The sequence below is a fragment of the Muntiacus reevesi genome, chromosome 7 (assembly GCF_963930625.1).
Source record: "Muntiacus reevesi chromosome 7, mMunRee1.1, whole genome shotgun sequence".
NCBI classification, from domain to species: Eukaryota; Metazoa; Chordata; class Mammalia; order Artiodactyla; family Cervidae; genus Muntiacus; species Muntiacus reevesi.
Genome location: NC_089255.1, coordinates 17,534,108 through 17,556,563, shown reverse-complemented (window position 1 = coordinate 17,556,563; position 22,456 = coordinate 17,534,108). Strand labels below are relative to the sequence as shown.

At 36.6% G+C, this 22,456-nt stretch overlaps 1 protein-coding gene across 5 annotated transcripts in view; it reads right to left on the bottom strand.

Annotated features, from left to right (window-relative positions):
- LRRC49 (leucine rich repeat containing 49) overlaps positions 1 to 22,456 on the bottom strand; it is a 162,126-nt gene that overhangs the window by 115,575 nt on the left and 24,095 nt on the right. For all 5 annotated transcript variants that reach the window (XM_065940603.1, XM_065940604.1, XM_065940605.1 and 2 more), the window contains 2 exons: positions 21,324 to 21,467; positions 832 to 893 (listed from right to left, as the gene is read on the bottom strand). In XM_065940603.1, the coding sequence (XP_065796675.1) occupies positions 832 to 893; positions 21,324 to 21,467 (206 nt within the window). The remainder of the gene's footprint in view (positions 1 to 831; positions 894 to 21,323; positions 21,468 to 22,456) is intronic.

Here is a 22,456-nt window from a genome sequence, read left to right as displayed (position 1 = left end):
TGTGCAAAAGCTCAACTGGCTTTTAATAATCAGAAGCATAGACCTAGAACTCAGGAACAGATATGTTCTCAACTCTTTTATAGTTAGTTATTATCCTTCTATAAAGGTACATTCAGAGAACAGTCTTGAAGTGAAACTAATGAACTGAGGGACAAGGGAGAAGAGAAGAAGGAGAGAGATAGGGAAGGGTGGCTACTCATTCTGCATTGAAAAGTGAGACTGCCTGTCTCAGCTTCAGTTCTGAAATCTTCCACACTGACACTGCATGAGACATCATCACCACAGAAAGGATGATGTGTTTCAAATCTTTACAAAACAACATTTATACATTTATATATTTTAATGTACAGTGTTTAGCTGCATTCGTTCTCCAAGTAGGGATACCAAGTTAGAAGTTACGGCCTAATTAGCAAGTGGCTTAGTGACAAGTATAACCTGCTATATAAAAATTGCTCAGTAGCTACACAGATTGTCGATGATAATTTATGAAAGAAATTCTAATTCAACTGATTTGTGCAGTAAGTGTCAAACAAAGGACAGCAGAATATATGTTGACATTTCCACATATGTGTTTGACAAAGGAGCCACTCTAAACTATAATCATAAAGAGCACATACTATATCAGTCATCATTTTAGCATCAGAAGCACTAATAAACACAAGAGCTTTGCTTTTCCACAAAGAACTTTGTCACAGATGGCCCTATCATTTTCCAGTTGAAAATCTTACATGTCAATAGAAATACTCCAAAGTATTTACAATCTTAATTTAAAGCATTAGAACCCACACAGTCAAATTATTAACAAATGACAAGTTGGGAGTTTCCACTTACGTAGATATATTGTTGAAGCTGAGAAACAGACGTTGGAGGCAGGGCAAATTATCCACATCTCTCTAGAAGGAAACAGAAAGCAAAAATCTATCAGTTGAAAGGAAAAAAAAAATATTATAAAACGTCTTCTTGTTCAGCTGTTGAAATACATAGTCATTGCTAGTTACTGCAACCTTGCTAGACCCCTGAATGCTGCTGGGCATTGAGCTCCATTCTTCTCCACTGCAGATTAAATGGGAGGGTTTTGGTACATCCGCAGAACAAGCTGCACCACTCGCAAGGTAAAAAGCAGTGAGAACAGAGGGAGATACTGCTGCTGCCGCTAGCCTCTTCAAGCATGCTTTTGGGAAAGGAGCCAAAATGCTACTTCAGCCTTTTAACTGTAGCACAAACACAGTATGATCAAACATTTGTTAAAAATCACTTGGAAAAGAATCTGTTCAAACACTTTAAATTTCAAATTTATGCAATCAGCTTTCCAAACAGTATTGAGAATTTCAAAGCCATTCACCTCACTATTCTCAAACCCACAGAAATACACCACTCAGTTGAAAATGAATCCATACACTGACAATGCCCCCACAATGCTAAAAGTAGATCATTATGACTGTCAATGAAGGGTACTGGAAGGGCAATTTCCAATCTAAGCAAGAATCCAAGGTTCTTACAATTGGAAATCTATGCTGTTCTGTTTAGCTGCAGCACTCCTGAGCAAAACACTGCTGTTTAAATATAGCTACCATCAACAAATATTGAAATGTTTTGGCCCAAACGATTTTTTACCAATTTTATTAAAAGACACAAACCTTCTGAAAAGTCTGACATATTCTGGAATACCAGAATCTTAAGAGGAAGCTTAGTAATTACCTACTCCATAATCTCATTATTCACATGAGAAAAAGTAAAACAGTTGAGGTTGTGGCAGGGGCAGCATGGGAGAGGGGTGGAAAGGTGACCAGGATACATACTGTCATACACACAGAAGTCAAAATAAGACAAGATTCCAGTTATCCTGGCTTCAGTGCTCTGCTCTTTACAGTACTACACACACTGGTACTTCTAATATTAAATATTTTTCACTTTTATTATTTACAATAATTTCCAGTTATATCCAATTGAATGATGCTAATATAAAAATGTACATTTTACATAAATTGTGGCCAATATTTAAACCCAATCAAAACTTGTCTTACTCTTTCCATAAGTCGTCATCTTTCTTCCTCCCCCACTTTCCTTCCTCCCTTTTAAAACTACCATTTCAAGACCGAATAAAAATGTAGGCAGTGCATCAAAATTACTGACAAGTTCAGCTTTTCCAAAAAGTCATTTGTTTATTTTTAAAAACTTGTTATACAAAGAAAATATAAAAGTGATAGAACTGTGGCAGAGCCATGTCTCATTGATTTTTTAGAGGACATAGGAGAAATGAATCTGGCTTAAGACATTTTCCCACATAGTTTCCTATTTTTCTCTCAATCCCTTAAACCCTAATCCATGTAAAAGAAATACAACTACCATTGATCAACACCCCCTGGCTATGTATACCATTCACTTGGCACGACCATTCTCAGGCTCACCACTGAAAAGCCTGTTCCACAGATGTGAGTGAGTGATTACTAGAGATTTTCCACCATGGTAAAAGAATAAGTCTTCAGAAAACAGTAAGACAACCAAGTTCCCCTCACTGGGTATACACTCTCAATGTTAGCAAACTTCTTGAACCATCTCTACTAGTTACCGCTCTCTGATATTCCCAGAAATGAGGGTGGAGGGGCAGGGGAGGAGTGATGGATTACCTCTTCTTATTCCAGGGCTGTAATTTCCAAAAGGAAAGGATAGCTTGCTTCCTATCTGGTCTCTGGAAGTTTAGAGTTACAATTACAGTCAGATTGAAAGCCTGTCTGAGGAATCTCTTCTCTTAAATTCTTCCTGGAATCTAAGTGAGATATTTCTGGGCATAAGCATTGTTTGCTGACATCTAACTGGGAGAAAACTGAGAAGCAGTAGCCTGAATCTCCTTTGAATCAAGACATTTAAAAAAAACTAAAACAGGACATTTGCTTTTTTCTGTGCGATCACTCTCACAGACATGGAGAATGTTCCTAAAACCCACTGGGCTTCTCTAAGAAGTAGGCAAGCACGAATACCACAAAGTAACAGTACAAAAAGGACAAGGATTCTCTGCGTGCCCAAGGAAAGAGGCGCTACGACAGGAAGTGGAGTGGCTATGGTGGGCACACTAAACCAATTTTCCAGAAAAAGACTAAAACTACACCAAGATTGTACTGTGGCTTGAATGTGTTGAGCCTAACTGCAGATTTAAGAGAATGCTGGCTATTATGAGATGCACGCATTTTGAACTGGGAGGAGATAAAAAGAGAAAGGGCAAGTAATCCAGTTCTGAGCTTCATATTTTGTTTTATTATGAAGACAATAAAAATTGGAGATTATTTGCTTTATTTAGTTGCAGTTGGTCTTTGGAAGGGAAATAAACTAGTGCCATCAATTTTTAAAGAAACAGTCGTCTTTTGGGGCCCCAGCCTACCACCATCAAAGACTACAGACACAGAGACACACATTTCAAGACAGTTTTTTTACTATTAAAATATAAACTCAAATTACATCAGGCAATAAATTGTGAGAAAAGGATTTTTTAAGTTTATTTGATTATAATGTTTTATATTTATTTTCATTTAAGAAGCAAAATTTTACCAGAAGTTTTTATCAAGTTTTCAAAAGTATCAACTCTCATCTGATAGAGGTATAAAAAGTATTCACAAGTTGAAAAATTAAAAATCAGAATTCAACAACATATATCTCAAAATCATTTTAGGAGATAGCCTTTCCAGAACTTTAAAAAGCAAAATAATTACCCACAATCATTGTTGTTGTTCCAAACTTCATTCCTATAAGAAAATTATAACTTTAATTTTTCTAGCAATTCTAAGATATACTCTGTAATGGATTTCTAGCATTACAATAGACAAAAAGAAAACATCCTATTTATCATATCAATTATCTATGCATGAGTTATTTACAGAAGGAAAAAAACAGACTGCTGAAAGTTACCAGAAGATGGTTGCTCTAATATGAAAATGAACCAAAGATGTAGATACATAAGATTCAGGAAGTCGACTCACTATTGGAGAGAGGCAAGAGAAACTCAAGGATGTCATCTCCATAGCAGGCCTACGGGCAACCAATCTACATTGGAGACAGAGGACAAAGGGCTAGAAGGGGTATCTTCGAAGAGAGAAAATGAAACAGATAGATTACTTGAGATCTTTGACCATATAGAGAAGAATTTTAGAATTCTGTTGGGGAGTTTGGACCTTCAGTTAATAGGAGAAGTGAGACAGTTATTAATGCCAGAGAAAACAAAAGTTTAGTATCATCGTCCAACATTCACTTTGAAAAGCTCATCTTGTTCTGCCAGATAATCCTAACCTGAAAATCTGAAATCTGTTAGCTGCTCAGTTGTGTCTGATTCTTTGCAACCCTATGGACTATAGCCCACCAGGCTTCTCTGTCCATAGAATTTTCTAGGCAGGAATACTAGAGTGGGTTGCCATTTCCTTCTCCAGGGGATCTTCCCGACCTAGCGGATGAATCTGGGTCTCCTGCACTGCATGCAGATTCTTTACCATCTGAGCCACCAGGGGGTAACCTATTATGTCATAAATTCATCAATCTGAAGCCAGTGCACTGAAAGATCCACCTTAAACAAGACCCCCAAGAAATCTCAGAAATAAATATCATGACTTGGTCCTTAAAATATGACTAAGACTGTGTCAAGAAAATGTGCTCTTCCTGTCAGGAAGTAATAATCTCAACATTTCTTTATCAGCAGGTTGTTCTGGTATTACACTGAAGAAGCCAGCACTCAACAATCTACATATAAGTATTTTGGAATAATGAGGAAAGCAAAAATAAGGGGTTACGGATAATTTAAGAAAGCTAAATCCTTATAACATTGAGAAAAACTCAGCACATTTATTTCACTGCCAAGTGTCAAATCCTCCCAGAAATTCTTTTCTGGAGGTAACTATTTCACAGGCAGTGAAGCTATTCCAAAGAGGCAATAACATACCTAAGATAAGAAAAAGAAGATGAAATATTTACATATAGGGGAATATTTACAGTTCATCTGTTAACCTCTTAATATCAAATTTATTGTATTTAACAAAACACACTTCTGGGAATCACATTCGAAACATGTTTTGAAGTTCAGACACAAAACCATTTTACAGAATTTTTAAAATTAAAAATAGACTTTAAAAATTATTTACTATATGGTTATTGAGAAGAATATTCTTTATTTTTCAAAAGAATAATGACCTGCCAATTTAGAAGCATGTTTGTCCTACCCAGTTCAGACACTGTTTTCCATATTCCTAAACTTCACCAAAGAACTAAATGATTCAGCAATTTGACCCTGTGTAGAACATCTATTACTGGAGCTATTTTTAGAGCAGCCTCCTGCAGGGGAATAAGGAAGAAGGGTGAAGAGACAGAGGCTTTGGCATACAGCAAGGAGAACAAAATGACTGTAATAAAATCACAACAGCTCTCATTTTGTTACCTATTCTGTTACACAAAAAAGCAAGTGCTAAAATATGTAGGGGTAATTATCTTCATTTTCAGAACTAAAAACAAAGCACTGAATAAACTTGAAAAAAAACAAAGAAAAAAGTATTTCCTTTTAATAAGAAGGTTTATAAATTTTAAAATTATTACTATAGCCATCACTGTAATACAGATACATATTATATGAGGAATAATATGTGTAAGTCATCATATCAACAATTCAAACCATATTTTTATATACCACGAAAAAAAGTCTGTTACCTGCCTCTATTATCCAAAAGCAGTAATATCCATATCTACTTTTTACATTTATTTACTACCTATCATCTGGCAACTATCAGTCAATCTAACTGCAAGCTGCTCTTTCAGTCTAATTTATTTCTGTACACTGTTGGAATCCCCTGAAAATAAAAGGAACTAAAAACCAGACTAATAAGCAGGAAATGACACTCTGACTACAGAGATAATAATGATTAGTCTTTATAATCTAAGAGAGCTAGATATAACCACTATGAGGAGAAATAGAAAAAGCCTCAATTTCACAATCACAGGACTTTCCACACTTGAATTTCTAGTTCAAATTTACATCACAGGCATGATCTAACAAAAAAGAAAGTGTTAGTCGCTCAGTCGTGTCTGATTCTTTGTGACTCCAAGGACTGTAACTCACCAGGGTCCTCTGTCCACGGAATTCTCCAGGCAAGAGTACTGGAGTGGGTAGCCATTACCTTCTCTGGAGAGCTTCCAGACAAGGGATCGAATCCAGCTCTCTTGCACTGCACGCAGATTCTTTACCATTTGAGGCACCAGGGAAACCCAAGACTCCACATTAAAAATGGTCCCTGCCATTCTTACCCTTACCACTACAGGCAAAACTCACTAGAAAGACATAAACTCAAATCCGACTTTATAGCGCGCATGTATGCTCAGTGGCTCAGTTGCTTTCTTTGCAGCCCCATGGACTGTAGACTGCTAGGCTCCTCAGTCCATGGAATTTTCCAGGCAACAATACTGGAGTGGGTTGCCATGGGATCATTTGAACCCAGGGATCAAACCAGTGTTTCTTGCATCTACTGTATTGGCAGGTGGTACTTTACCACTACCATTACCTGGGAAGCCCTTACAGCGTTTTGACAATTGTGATGATTAATGAAAAAAATACTATGAGCAAGAGTAAGCATAAATTTTAGGCAATAAATGTAGAATTACCAAAAAACTAAGAAAATATAATAACTTGATAAAGACTATGGAATATCTATGTTTAAAATTATTAGATAAAATGAATCAAAACATGAGAAAAAATATGTTACAAAGATATTCGGGCATTTATTTTTTAAAAATCCATGCAGAACTTCTAGAAATAAAAAGTTATGGTCATTATTAAAAATTCAGTGGATGGCCTGAAAATCAGACTAGACAAAACTAAAGAAAAAGTCAGTGAACTGGAAGAAACATTAAAGAAATAAAAATCATGCACAAATGTAGCAGAGAAAAGTAAGAATGATGGAAATTTTAAGAAACAAAGAATAGAACAAGAAGATCCATACCATGTTTAGCAGGTGCTGAAGAAGCAGGAAGTGGAAGAAATCAATATATGAGATTTAAAGCCTCAGGATATTCCTGTTCCCATAATCAGTCAAAGAACTGAATCCACAGAGTCATAAAACATAGATACTGGGTATGTTAATAAAAATTATCATATTTAATCAAATCTAAGATATCTGATGATTATTTTATGTAACACCAGGTGAAAATAAACTTATGATTAACCAATAAAATATCACTTTGTATTTTTATTTCATTATTACCAAAAGAGTTCTTTTAATTTACTTAACCATATTTTTTAAAATCAAATACCAAAAAAAATTTTAAAAATAAAAATAAAATAAAATAAAATACCATTTCTTTTTTTTTTTTTCATTTATTTTTATTAGTTGGAGGCTAATTACTTTACAATATTGTAGTGGTTTTTGTCATACATTGACATGAGTCAGCCATGGATTTACACGTATTCCCCATCCCGGTCCCCCCTCCCACCTCCCTCTCCACCCGATTCCTCTGGGTCTTCCCAGTGCACCAGGCCCGAGCACTTGTCTCATGCATCCAACCTGGGCTGGTGATCTGTTTCACCCTAGATAATATACATGTTTCGATGCTGTTGTCTCGAAACATCCCCCCCTCGCCTTCTCCCACAGAGTCCAAAAGTCTGTTCTGTACATCTGTGTCTCTTTTTCTGTTTTGCATATAGGGTTATCGTTACCATCTTTCTAAATTCCATATATATGTGTTAGTATGCTGTAATGTTCTTTATCTTTCTGGCTTACTTCACTCTGTATAATGGGCTCCAGTTTCATCCATCTCATTAGAACTGATTCAAATGAATTCTTTTTAACGGCTGAGTAACATTCCATGGTGTTTATGTACCACAGCTTCCTTATCCATTCATCTGCTGATGGGCATCTAGGTTGCTTCCATGTCCTGGCTATTATAAACAGTGCTGCGATGAACATTGGGGTGCACGTGTCTCTTTCAGATCTGGTTTCCTCAGTGTGTATACCCAGAAGTGGGATTGCTGGGTCATATGGCAGTTCTATTTCCAGTTTTTTAAGAAATCTCCACACTGTTCTCCATAGTGGCTGTACTAGTTTGCATTCCCACTAACAGTGTAAGAGGGTTCCCTTTTATCCACACCCTCTCCAGCATTTATTGCTTGTAGACTTTTGGATAGCAGCCATCCTGACGGGTGTGTAATGGTACCTCATTGTGGTTTTGATTTGCATTTCTCTGATGATGAGTGATGTTGAGCATCTTTTCATGTGTTTGTTAGCCATCTGTGTGTCTTCTTTGGAGAAATGTCTGTTAGTTCTTTGGCTCATTTTTTGATTGGGTCATTTACTTTTCTGGAATTGAGCAGCAGGAGTTGCTTGTATATTTTTGAGATTAATCCTTTGTCCATTGCTTCATTTGCTATTATTTTCTCCCAATCTGAGGACTGTCTTTTCACCTTGCTTATAGTTTCCTTTGTTGTGCAAAAGCTTTTAAGTTTCATTAGGTCCCATTTGTTTATTTTTGCTTTTATTTCCAATATTCTGGGAGGTGGGTCATAGAGGATCCTGCAGTGATTTATGTTGGAGAGTGTTTTGCCTATGTTCTCCTCTAGGAGTTTTATAGTTTCTGGTCTTACATTTAGATATTTAATCCATTTTGAGTTTATTTTTGTGTATGGTGTTAGAAAGTGTTCTAGTTTCATTCTTTTACAAGTGGTTGACCAGTTTTCCCAGCACCACTTGTTAAAGAGGTTGTCTTTTTTCCATTGTATATCCTTGCCTCCTTTGTCAAAGATAAGGTGTCCATAGGTTCGTGGATTTATCTCTGGGCTTTCTATTCTGTTCCATTGATCTATATTTCTGTCTTTGTGCCAGTACCATACTGTCTTGATGACTGTGGCTTTGCAAATACCATTTCTTTACACATAAAAATTAGGTAAAATAAATTTGTTAAATTAATGGTCTCCCCAAATATCTCCATGTATTATAAAGCTAGAATAGTTAGACAGTATAGTCTTGGCATAATGGTAGACAAATAGATGGAACAGAATAGAAGGTTCAGAGAAAGACTCATTGGACTATAACTCAATTTTGAAAAACAAACCAATTTAATTAAAACGGTGGAAAACAAGGCCATTTGAATAATGGTGATGGAGAAAACAGACATTCCTATTTGGGTAAAATGAATCGCGACCCCTAGATCTCACATCGTGTATGTGTGTGTGTGTGTGTGTGTGTGTGTGTGTGTGGTCACTCAGTTGCATCCGACTCTCTGTGACCCCATGGACTATAACCTACCATGCTGCTCTGTCCATGGGATTTCCCAAGCAAGAATACCTGAGTGGGCTGCCACCTCACACCATACACAAAACTTAATTAAAGGTGGATCACACACCTAAAATGAAAGGTAAAAGTACAAGCCTTCTGGAAGATAACAGAGGAGAACATATTTATGATATCTGGATAAGCAAAGACTTCCTAGACAAGACAAAAAAGACACTAATGACAAAAAGAAAACAAATTGATAAACGTATGTCACTAAGACTTAAAGTTTCTACAGGTTGAAAATATTGTTAAGAAAGCAAAAAAGGAGGCCATGCAGAAAATGCATTCAATACATAAACAAACTAAAGGGCTGAATCTAGAGTGAAGATCTACCATACTCACTGATAAAAAGATAATATATTTTTTTTTAATGGGCAAAAGACGTGAACTGATACTTCACAAAAAGATATACCAGCATAGCCAATAGGTACCCACTGTCCATGAGGTATCAATTAGTCACTGAGTAACTGCAAGTAAAACTACAGTGAGAATGTAACACAGTTTTGTCAAATGCAGTTATCTTCCTTTTAAAGTATTTGGCCGTTAATTAGCAAGATCGTGTGGAATTACAGTCATTCCTCCAATGAAAAGCATATTTCATTAATATTAAATTTGTTTTTGCTATTCTATTTCCATGTCTTTTTGAATAATGTTTGATTTCAATTCCAAATTATGCTATAAAATTTTAAAATACATTTTGAAGAGTAATTAAACTACACACATGTAATACCAACAACTGAAATGATAATATAAACAGTTATCAAAGTCAAATTCCTTGGGAGTTCCCAGTCCTTTGGCCAGATCCCCAGGTTTGGAAATCTGTTGTAGACCCTAGAACTTTTGCAACACTGTGAGAACTTCTTTGGTATAATTGTTCTCGAGTTTGTGGGTCACCTGCTCGGTAGCTCTATAGTGGAGCTAATGGCAGCCTCCTCAAAGTTAGTGGAGGTGATGGAATTCCAGTTGAGCTATTTCAAATCCTAAAAGATGATGCTATGAAAGTGCTGCACTCAATAAACAAGCAAATTTGGAAAACTCAGCAGTGGCCACAGGACTGAAAAATGTCAGTTTTCATTCCAATCCCAAAGAAAGGCAATGCCAAAGAATGTTCAAACTATCAAACAATTGCACTCATTTAACGCACTAGCAAAGTAATGCTCAATATTCTCCAAGCTAGGCTTCAACAATACATGAACCAAGAACTTCCAGATGTTCAAGTTGGATTTAAAAAAGGCAGAGGAACCAGAGATCAAATTGCCAACATTTGTTGGATCACAAAAAAGTAAGAGAATTTAGAAAAACATGTACTTCTGCTTCATTGACTATGCTCAAGCCTTTGACTGTGTGGATCACAACAAACTGCAGAAAATTCTTCAAGAGATGGGAATACCAGACCACTTGATCTGCCTCCTGAGAAACCTGTATGCAGGTCAAGAAGCACAGTTAGAACTGAACATGGAATAACAGACTGGTTACAAATTGGGAAAGGAGTACATCAACACTATGTATTGTTACCCTGCTTATTTAACTTATACGCACAGTCCATCATGCAAGATGCCAGGCCGGACAAAGCACAAGCTGGAATCAAGACTGCCAGGAGAAATATCAATAACCTCAGACATGCAGATGACACCACCCTTATGACAGAAAGCAAAGAGGAACTAAAAAGCCTCTTGATGAAGGTGAAAGAGAAGAGTGAAAAAAGTTGGATTTAGAAAAGGCAGAAGAACCAGAGATCAAATTGCCAACATCCACTGGATCATCAAAAAAGCAAAAGAGTTCCAGAAAAACATCTACTTCTGCTTTATTGACTACGCCAAAGCCTTTGACTGCGTGGATCACAGTAAACTGTGGGAAATTCTTAAAGAGAAGGGAATACCAGACCACCTGATCTGCATCCTGAGAAATCTGTATGCAGATCAAGAAGCAATAGTTCGAACTGGACATGGAACAATAGACTGATTCCAAATTGAGAAAGGAATACATCAAGGCTGTATACTGTCACTCTGCTTGTTTAACTTATGTGTAGAGTACATCATGAGAAACGCTGGGCTGGATGAAGCACAAGCTGGAATCAAGATTGCCGGGAGAAATATCAATAACCTCAGATATGCAGATGACACCACCCTTATGGCAGAAATTTAAGAAGAACTAAAGAGCCTCTTGATGAAAGTGAAAGAGAAGAGTGAAAAAGTTGGCTTAAAGTTCAACATTCAGAAAACTAAGATCATGGCATCTGGTCCCATCACTTCATGGCAAATAGGTGGGAAGACAGTGGAAACAGTGACATACTTTATTTTGGGGAGCTCCAAAATCACTGCAGATGGTGACTGTACCCATGAAATTTAAAAACGCTTGCTCCTTGGAAGAAAAGTTATGACCAACCTAGACAGCATATTAAAAAGCAGAAACATTACTTTGCCAACAAAGTTCTGTCTAGTCAAAGCTATAGCTTTTCCAGCAGTCATGTATGGATGTGAGAGTTGGAATATAACGAAAGTTGAGCACAGAAGAATTGATGCTGTTGAACTTTGGTGCTGGAGATGACTCTTGAGAGTTCCTTGGACAGCATGGAGATCCAAGCAGCCCATCCTAAAGGAAATCAGTCCAGAATATTCATTGGAAGGACTGATGCTGAAGCTGAAACTCCAATACTTTGGCCACCTGATGTGAAGAGCTGACTCATTGGAAAAGACCCTGATGCTGGGAAATACTGAAGGCAGGAGAATAATGGGACAACAGAGGATGAGATGGCTGGATGGCATCATCGACTCAATGGACATGAGTTTGAGTAAATTCCGGGAGCTGGTGATGGACAGGGAGGCCTGGCGTGTTGTAGTCCATGGGGTCACAGAGTCAGACACGACTGTGCTACTGAAGTAAACTGACCCGATGTAGATTGTAAGATATATTCACATTTCAGATTTGTTGAAATATAGAAAAATACATGCCTCAAATTGGTCAAATATAGTAGTTCCATATCTATATAGATCATAGTGAGTCTGAAAGATTTCAAAAAGAAATCTTATAATCTTAAAACAGAGGAAGTAAAAGACTACCAACAAAAAGTGATAGATGACAGTTTAATTACAATAAAAGAAAACTGAAGACAAGGGTATATGCGCTTCAAAACATCTAGGAGAAAAACAACTGTCAACCAAATCCAAAAATCAGTCATGAGTAAAAGCAAAATAAACAAGCTACTCGACAAACAAAAACTGAGAAAGCTTATTACCACCAGAGCCATCTTAAAGGAACTTTATCTAAGTTATATTCTTGGAGAGGAGCGGCGAAGCCAAACAAGTATGTGGGTGAATCCAAATAAACACTGACTAAAAACACAGCAATTAAAATATCTAAATTGGATGGTTTAAAAAAAGGAAATACTAGGCAACAAAAGCATGCAAAAGGAGAGGGGTTTACTGGATTAAATGAGTCTAAGGTCCTTTTTTGAGAAGAAGGTAGGGACGTATACTAGACTATAATTTAAGTCAACTGTGTATTTTAAAATCCAATAGTAACCATTAATGTGAAGAAGAACAGAGAAAACTCCATCAACTGGAAATCAGACACAAGAAAAAAAAATATAAAGCTTGAAATAACATCAAATTGATGAATGGAAATGTATGTAAATCACAATTAGTATAACAGACAAACATCTGATCAGAAGACAGATTCTCAGATTGTAAACTTAAAAAGGAATTGTGTATTCCTTACAAGAAAAAGATTGAAAGCTAAAGAATGTTTAATATGATTCATTGAAAAAATCTCAAAAACATATACCAGGAAAAAAATAACCAAAAGAAAGCTGATATTAACATTATACTAAATAAATGTTAACGCAAGAAGTAATATTAGTTTTCTGATATATAATATATACTTAGAACAGAGCTTGGCATATAGCCCATGCTCACAAAACACTTAGAAAATGAAGGAGTTAGCAATAAAGATAGTCAATATATAATAATAAGAGAAACAATTTAGGAAACAATCTAGGAAATACATCAACTACATCAACAATCTGGGAAAATACATCAACTTTAAATTTGTAAGTGACTAGAAACATAGCTTTAAATACTGACCACAAACTAGACAAATATATTGAGAGTAAGTATTGACTATAAATATTAACTGCACGTTAAGCAATAAAGAAAACCTCAATAAACCAATTATATATAATCAACATTCACTAGCCACAATGCAATTAAATTGGAAAAGAATGACAAAAAATGAGTAATAAATCCATACGTATCAAAAAGTTTAAATACACTTTTAAATATACACTTGGATCAAAGAAGAAACAATGGAACTTAGAAAACATTTAAAACTAAATAATAATAAAAATATTAAATTTCAAAATTTGTTTGAAGTAGAGGGAAATTTATATCTTATGTGCTTATATCAGAAAATAAAAAAGACTGAAAATCAATGTTTCAAGTATTTAACATAATATTTTAGACAGAAAAATTTTTAAATAGAGAAATAAGAAATATAAGAACAAACAACAATAAAATAAATATTTTTTTAAAAGCTGTAAGAGAGGTTCTATGAAGAAAAAAACTGATTCTTTGAAATTACTAGTAAGATAGGCAAGCCTCAGGCAATACTGATCAAGAAAAAAAAAGTATAAATAAGCATTACTAGAAGTGACAAGGGAACATGGCTATAAATAGAGCAACCAAAAAATAAAATAAAAAAAGAATTTCGATGAAAGGAAAAAAAACATATCAAATATAGTTTAAACTATCCAGACATTTTACAAGATAAATTCTACCAAAATAATCAAAGAACAGATCATCTTTATCTCAAATAAGATGAGATTTATACTAAAAAAATCTGTGCAACCCTATGGACTGTGGCCTGCCAGGTTCCTCTGTCCATGGGATTCTCCAGGCAAGAATACTGAAGAGGGTTGCCATTTCCTTCTCCAGGAGAACTTCCTGACCCAGGGATCAAACCCAAGTCTTTTATGTTTCCTGAACTGGCAGGCAGTTTCTTTACCACTAATGCCACCTGGGAAGCCTTATACTAGATAGGAAGCCAAAATAAAGGATCACAGAATATTAAAATAAGAAGCACTCTCCAATTTATTTTATAACAATAGTATGATAGCAGAAAAGAATAAAAAGAAATTAGAAGTCAATATCATTTATCATAAATGTGAATATTATGAAACAAATATTAGCAAACAAAAAAGGAAAGTATATGATAAATAGCCCATAATACACATAACAACCCAAAGTGCTACAATGACTTCTCAACACAAAAATCTTGTAATATAATTTTCAAAATTAAGATTAAAGAAGAATCCACATGATCAATCTAAGAGTAGTAAAAAAATCAAACAAACCAGGAAAGTTATTCATGAAACTTGACATGCTATTTTTAGAATGTATACAGAAAAAGAAAAGACCAAGAAAAAAATTTTAAAAGAAGACAGGCTAGAGATTTCCCTGGTGGTCCAGTGGTTAAGACTGTGCTTTTCAATACAGAGGGTGCGGGTTCAATCCCTCAGTGGGGAACTAAGGTCCCAGATGCTGCAGAGTGTGGCCAAAAATTAAAAACAAAAATAAAGGAAGGAAGGCTGAGAAAGGAAGGAAAAGGAAAGGAAGATTGGGGACCTCATTCTACCAGCTCTTAGAACATAATACTAATAGAAAGTTACAGTTATTAAGACAGTTATACCATTATACTGAAGCATGTACAGAGACCAAATAAACAGATCAGAGAGGCCAGTCACAGACCTACGCATATGTGGATATTTGATTTGCTAAAAGGAGATACTGCCAAGGGGAGAGGGAAGGACAAAAACAATTTACTTTTCAAGAAAATGTGCTGGGACAACTGGTAATCCATATGAGAAAAAAAAGTGAAATTGGATTTCAATGGCACATCACAAGCAAAAATCAGTACCAAATAGATGAAACACCTCCATGTGAAGAACAACTTTAAAACTCTTGTTAGACAACATAGAAAAATATCTTTATGTCCTCAGCCTATAAAGAATTTTCAAACAAAAAGAAGAAACAATAAAGGAAACTATTGATTTTTACTTCTGTTTCTCAAAGACAGCAGAAACAAAAGAAATACTACTGATCAACAGGAAAAAGAAAAAGATGTTATAACAGTGGGCAAAGGATAAGGCTATCTGCAGAACAAGCAATATCAATATAAAAAATGGAAAAAAGATGATAGGCATTTAATCCCACTAGAAATTCAAATTCAAATCTCAAATAATAATTTGAAAAAAAATTATTCAAAAAAAATTTCAAAATCTCAAATCTCAAAATAATACAATTTCATAGTTACAAGACTGGCAAAAATTAGAAGGTCAACATCTGACAACATCAAATGTCAATAAAGTTGTGAAGTTAAAGAAACTCTCAGGGAATGCTGATGGAAATGTAATTTTGTACAACCACTTTGGGGAAAATGTGGCAATAACTAACAGAGTGAAACGACGTGCATAGTCTTGGCACCAAGCAATGCTTCTCCCAAGTCACCATTTAGCATTATTTTTCAAAGGCAGATTACAACCAGTTTTTCATCAGTCAAGAAATCAATTCAGGTACTTCACAGGTGGCTCAGTGGTAAAGAATTCTCTTGCAATGTAGGAGACGCAGGAGATATGGGTTCTATCCCTGGATTGGGAAGATCCCCTGGAGAAGGAAATGGAAACCCACTCCAGTATTCTTGCCTGGAAAATCCCATGGACAGAGGAGCCTGGTGGGCTATGGTCACGGGGTCACAAAGAGTCAGATACGACTGAGCATGAATGCACAATGTAAATTTTATTTATTAACATAGATTATGGCTAAAAATGTCTGAAAGCCACTGTCCAAGGGAAATTGTTATAATTATACACAAAAAAATACATACAAAAATATTATTTTTAACAACAGAAATTGGACTCTGTGGGAGAAGGCAAGGGTGGGCTGTTTCTAGAGAACAGCATCGAAACATGTATATTATCTAGGGTGAAACAGATTACCAGCCCAGATTGGATGCATGAGACAAGTGCTCAGGCCTGGTGCACTGGGAAGACCCAGAGGGATCGGGTAGAGAGGGAGGTGGGAGGGGGGATCGGGATGGGGAATACATGTAAATCCATGGCTGATTCATGTCAATGTATGACAAAAACCACTACAATATTGTAAAGTAATTAGCCTCCAACTAATAAAAATAAATGGGGGGAAAAAAGAAAAAAAAATTGAAATTAGAAATATTATCCAAAAGCAGAATAAATAAATATTTAATCATAATCATACAGTGGGATACTGTATAACAATGAAAACTAGTGAACTGGAGCTATACGTATCAACACATATAAATCTCAAAGCATAATAAAAGTAACTTACAGAAGATATGTACTGTTTGATAAAACCATTTACAGAAGACTTAAAAGCATGTAAAATAATTACTTCATTGTTTGGGGATATATATGGGATGGTTTGGGAATATATACAGGAAACAGAAACAGACATGCATGGAAATAAACACCAAACTCATAGTTGTGGTTATGTCTGCAAAGGAGAGAGGGAATGTGCTGGGGGAGGGATACAGAGTAGGTCTCAACTATATTTAAAAGGCTTTTATTTAAATTCATTGGTTGACACACAAACGTTGGTAATATCATTTCCTATTCTTTGGGAATGTTTGAAATGTTTCATAGTTCTTTTAAAGGGAAAGATAAACAAACTAAAAAGACATTTGCTTAGAAACTTATAAAATTTCCAAGAAAAAGATTAGAGAATTGAATACAACTATACTGTGTTAAATAGTCATTGATTTTTTATTGTATTAAATTCTTTTCTATACTGACATTATCAGTGAGGACAGTTTCTGATAAGATGGTAAAGTAGGTGATGCATTTGTTTCATCTCCTTCCCAAGATTCAATGGGTGAAACAAACAAAATAAAATGAGCAATTCCACAGAAAATGTTAAAAACAAAAGTTATTAATAGAGCAACACTTTTGATGAGATTTCAGGAAGCTGAAAAGCAGATGGATGTTATTGGAGATAATCTTGAACAAAGAAAACTGCAGCTCGGAACTGGCGGGAGAAATGCTGCACTGCAAACGTGGCAATTCTCTCCATGAGAATGCCAATTTCCACTCTCAGAGTCAGCACAAACAAAACACAGGCATGCACTATGAATAGCTATGGCTAATCAAGTAGATGTATAGCTAAAGATGTTCTACTAAACAGCTATTCCTGGAACACCAGGAACTGCCCCCCCAGCCCACTCCCACTCCTGCCATGCACACACGCAACCATGTACAGAGCAGCTGGCTGAAGAAATCCTCAGCTGGAGCCTCACGATCTGCTTCTAACAAAACAGAGACTCAAGGAAGGATGGAGAGCATGGTGTTTTATCTACGGAGATGGTTAATAACTGCCACAGCAGACCCAGAAGGGGAAGAGGAATGGCAATTGCAGCTGGCACAAAAGATGCTGAGGTCTTTCTTATTCCTCCTCCCTGCCCTCACAAAGTAGTTTTTATTATTTTGATAGTTACACAGTGAGACTGCCTGTCGTCTACTCACTCTAAGGGGAAGTCTGCCAATGTGTGGGATTCAGCAACTTACACAAATCTAGTGATCATTCTAGGGAGAGACTATGGCTAAAAAGACCTATTCAGCTCTACAGGAGAGTCAGCCATGCCTTAACATGGTCCTTCAACACGCCAGTCAGGATGGCTGCTATCCAAAAGTCTACAAACAATAAATGCTGGAGAGGGTGTGGAGAAAAGGGAACCCTCTTACACTGTTGGTGGGAATGCAAACTAATACAGCCACTATGGAGAACAGTGTGGAGATTTCTTAAAAAACTGGAAATAGAACTGCCATATGACCCAGCAATACCACTTCTGGGCATACACACTGAGGAAACCAGATCTGAAAGAGACACGTGCACCCCAATGTTCATCGCAGCACTGTTTATAATAGCCAGGACATGGAAGCAACCTAGATGCCCATCAGCAGATGAATGGATAAGGAAGCTGTGGTACATATACACCATGGAATGTTACTCAGCCGTTAAAAAGAATTCATTTGAATCAGTTCTAATGAGATGGTTGAAACTGGAGCCCATTATACAGAGTGAAGTAAGCCAGAAAGATAAAGAACATTACAGCATACTAACACATATATACGGAATTTAGAAAGATGGTAACGATAACCCTATATGCAAAACAGAAAAAGAGACACAGAAGTACAGAACAGACTTTTGAACTCTGTGGGAGAAGGTGAGGGTGGGATGTTTTGAAAGAACAGCATGTATATTATCTATGGTGAAACAGATCACCAGCCCAGGTGGGATGCATGAGACGAGTGCTCGGGCCTGGTGCACTGGGGGGACCCTGAGGAGTCGGAGAGGGAGGTGGGAGGGGGCATCGGGATGGGGAATACGTGTAACTCTATGGCTGATTCATGTCAATGTATGACAAAATCCACTGAAATGTTGTGAAGTAATTAGCCTCCAGCTAATAAAAAAAAAAAAAAAAAGAATTACCAGACACTGAGGAAAATAAAAACCATGAGGAAAAATAGCAAAAAGAATAAAGTGATAATGTGACAACTGACCCTGGAGAAAAGAAGAGGTAGTTTAAAAAAAAAGTGAAAGTGAAGTCACTCAGTGGTGTCCGACTCTTTGTGACCCTGTGGACTGTAGCCTACCAGGCTCCTCCCTCCATGGGATTCTTCAGGCAAGAATACTGGAGTGGGTTGCCACTTCCTTCTCCAGAGGATCTTCCCAACCCAGGGATCGAACTGGGTTTCCCACATTGCAGGCAGACACTTTAACCTCTGAGCCACCAGGAAAGAGAAAGGGGAAAAAAAAAAGGAATCCTGAGATTTAACGTCTCTTGGGTCTTCAGGAAAAGAATGCTTCAGAAAAGAAACAGAGTTGGAACAGTTTATTTATTCTTACACATACACTCACAGTATCCAATAAATTAATATACATGATGCTTATACCATATACATAATACTTAAAAACCTTATTCACTTTTAGAAATTAAAACAATTTTCTTTTCCATAAGATGCTTACTTCTGCCTAATCTATAACAGTAATGATTAGGTACTCAGTGGGAAATTCATTAAGCAATTTCCTGGATGTGTATTACACATTTTCCAAATGAAGGACAAATGGTAGACAGGCATATGCTAAGGCCAACGGATTTCTGTACCCCACTCTACTGAAGGGTTTGGATTCTTATCATACTCAATGTCCTGAGGACGGATTAAGTCCAGCCTGAACAGTTCCTCGAGACAGCAATGTAACAGATTAACTCAATATGGATGTCTCTTAAAATAAACAAGCCATTTCCAATATTTAAATCCAATATGGGGAAAGGCTGGCAGAATTTAAAGGTTCTGGGATAAATCCATGTCTTAGAAAAAGTTTTGAAATTATCCCAACCTCCTAGAAAATATAAGCATTACTTGGCTCAGATTTTCTGGGGAAACTTGAAAATGAAACCAATCTGTACAGTGAGGCCAAGAGACAAGGTATCAACTGTCCTCCAACTTTTTCATGTGTACAACTTAAGTATATGTAATTATTTACTAAGGAACTCAATGGGCTTACTTACTTACTAATGGGCTTCCCTCATAGCTCAGTTGGTAAAAGATCTGCCTGCAATGCAGGAGATCTGGGTTTGATCCCTGGGTTAGGAAGATTCCCTGAAGAAGGAAATGGCAACCCAGTCTAGTCTTCTTGCCTGGATAATACCATGGACAGAGGAGACTGGCAGGCTACAGTCCATGGGGTTGCAAAAGTCAGACACAACTTAGCGACTAAACCAACCAACCAAGGAACTCAATGTCTTGAAAAAGTTAAGCATCAGATTGTGCCTTTAAGAGTGCTTAAGTGACATCCAGAGAAAATCTAATGCAGTTTCTCTGGTGCGTATAAACAAAGGAAACTTGTTAAAAAACAAATAGTGTTTTTATAAAGCCTTAGATGTCTTCTTGGCCTATATCATGTCATATAACTGAAAGTCTTATTTCTAGAGCTCTTCACATATGCAAGTTCAACATACCTGAGCATTAAGCAGTTATTTAGCTGTGAAACATGAGTAAAACTACAACTCTAATGAAGCTCATCCTCAGAGTTTCAGAGCAGCTTCATGATGCCAGCTCTTTTCCTCCTGCTCACACGCCAGCTTTCTATCATATTTATATCTTTTTTCAGAGTCAGCAAACCAAAAAGGACTCCAGAGATGATCCAGCCCAATGTCCTCATTTTAGAGAAAAGTAAACTGAAGCTCACAGGTGAGTGACTTACCCAAGGGCACACAGTTATGGGATCTTCCCCATAACTCAGATGGTAAAGAATCTGCCTGCAATACAGGAGACCCAGGTTCAATTTCCGGGTCAGGAAGATCCTCTGGAGAAGGGATTGGCAATCCACTCCAGTATTCTTGCCTGGAGAATCCAATGGACAGAGGAGCCTGGCAGTCTACAGGACGTGGGGTAGCAAAGAGGTGGACACAGCTGAGCAACTAACACTACACTACTACACAATTAATGAGAGATGAAGCAGATCGGCGCTAGGCCTCTGATGTCCTGTGCAACAGTGCTCTTTCCTCCATACAAAGCTGCCTTTGAAAAGCTGCAAAGAACATGGTATTTATGTATGTCTTCAAAGTCCTCAATCTCTCCACTCTGTGTCTTTTTCCTCTCTGTGCAACAATTTGCCAACTTTCAGTCACCAGTAACCATCTTTCTTATTAATTCTATTTGTATAACAACACAGAAAAGGATTCAAAATTCATTTACCCCTAGCTGATTCATTTACTGATAACACTTCTGCACCTAATTTTACATTTATCTTTTAGAATGGAAAATAACATACCATTTCCCAAACCATAATATTATAAAGCTTAACAACTGTATCCACAATTTAAATTCAGAAAAAACTAAATTACCTTAGATTCTTACTTTACAGAAAGCAATGCTATAACATTTATTTCATTGCCTTAAAATAAAGGCCAGAAATCACATATTGATTCCATTTTAATACTCACCACAAAAGTAATTTGATTGTGTCGCAGGTTAAGCTCAGTTAGTGAATCCAGCCCATTAAGATTATCAACGTGACTTAAAAAGTTCCTGGCAAGATTTAAAACTCTCAAATCACACAAATGATTGACATTTTCAATTTTGGTAATCTGTTAAAAAAATGAGGCAGGGATGATTAGCAGGCATAAATATCAAAGGTGCATGCTATAAAAATAAAAGACCCAGTCATTGGATTCAGCAACAAACATATTTATATGAAGACATTTCAAAATCTATTTCCTGTTTCCTCTGCTATAGATATTATGAAGTTACTTAATTTGTGAAAATTAACTAAAGGAAGACATCTGGTAATTTGACCATGGTAATTATTTGAAGTATATTTTACCAAATAATCAATAAGTACTTGTTTGGGCATCTCCAAGCAACAGTTACAGCTGGACATGGAACAACAGACTGGTTCCAAATAGGAAAAGGAGTACGTCAAGGCTGTATATTGTCACCCTGCTTATTTAACTTATATGCAGAGTACATCATGAGAAATGCTGGGCTGGATGAAGCACAAGGTGCAGTCAAGATTTCCAGGAGAAATATCAATAGCCTCAGATATGCAGATGACACTACCCTTATGGTAGAAAGTGAAGAACTAAAGAACCTCTTGATGAAAGTGATAAGAGAAGAGTGAAAAAGTTGGCTTAAAACTCAATATTCAGAAAACTAAGATCATGGCACCTGGTCCCATCACTTCATGGCAAATAGGTGGGAAGACAGTGGAAACAGTGGCAGACTTCATTTCCTTGGGTTCCAAAATCACTGCAGATGGTGATTGCAGCCATGAAATTAAAAGACGCTTGCTCCTTGGAAGAAAAGTTATGACCAACCTAGACAGCATATTAAAAAGCAGAAACATTACTTTGCCAACAAAAGTCTGCCTAGTCAAAGCTATGGCTTTTCCAGTGGTCATGTATGGATGTGAGAGTTGGACTATAAAGAAAGCTGAGTGCCTAAGAATTGGTGCTTTTGAACTGTAGTGTTAGAGAAGACTCTTGAGAGTCCCTTGGACTGCATGGAGACCCAACCAGTCCATCCTAAAGGAGATCAGTCCTGAGTGTTCATTGAAAGGACTGATATTGGAGATGAA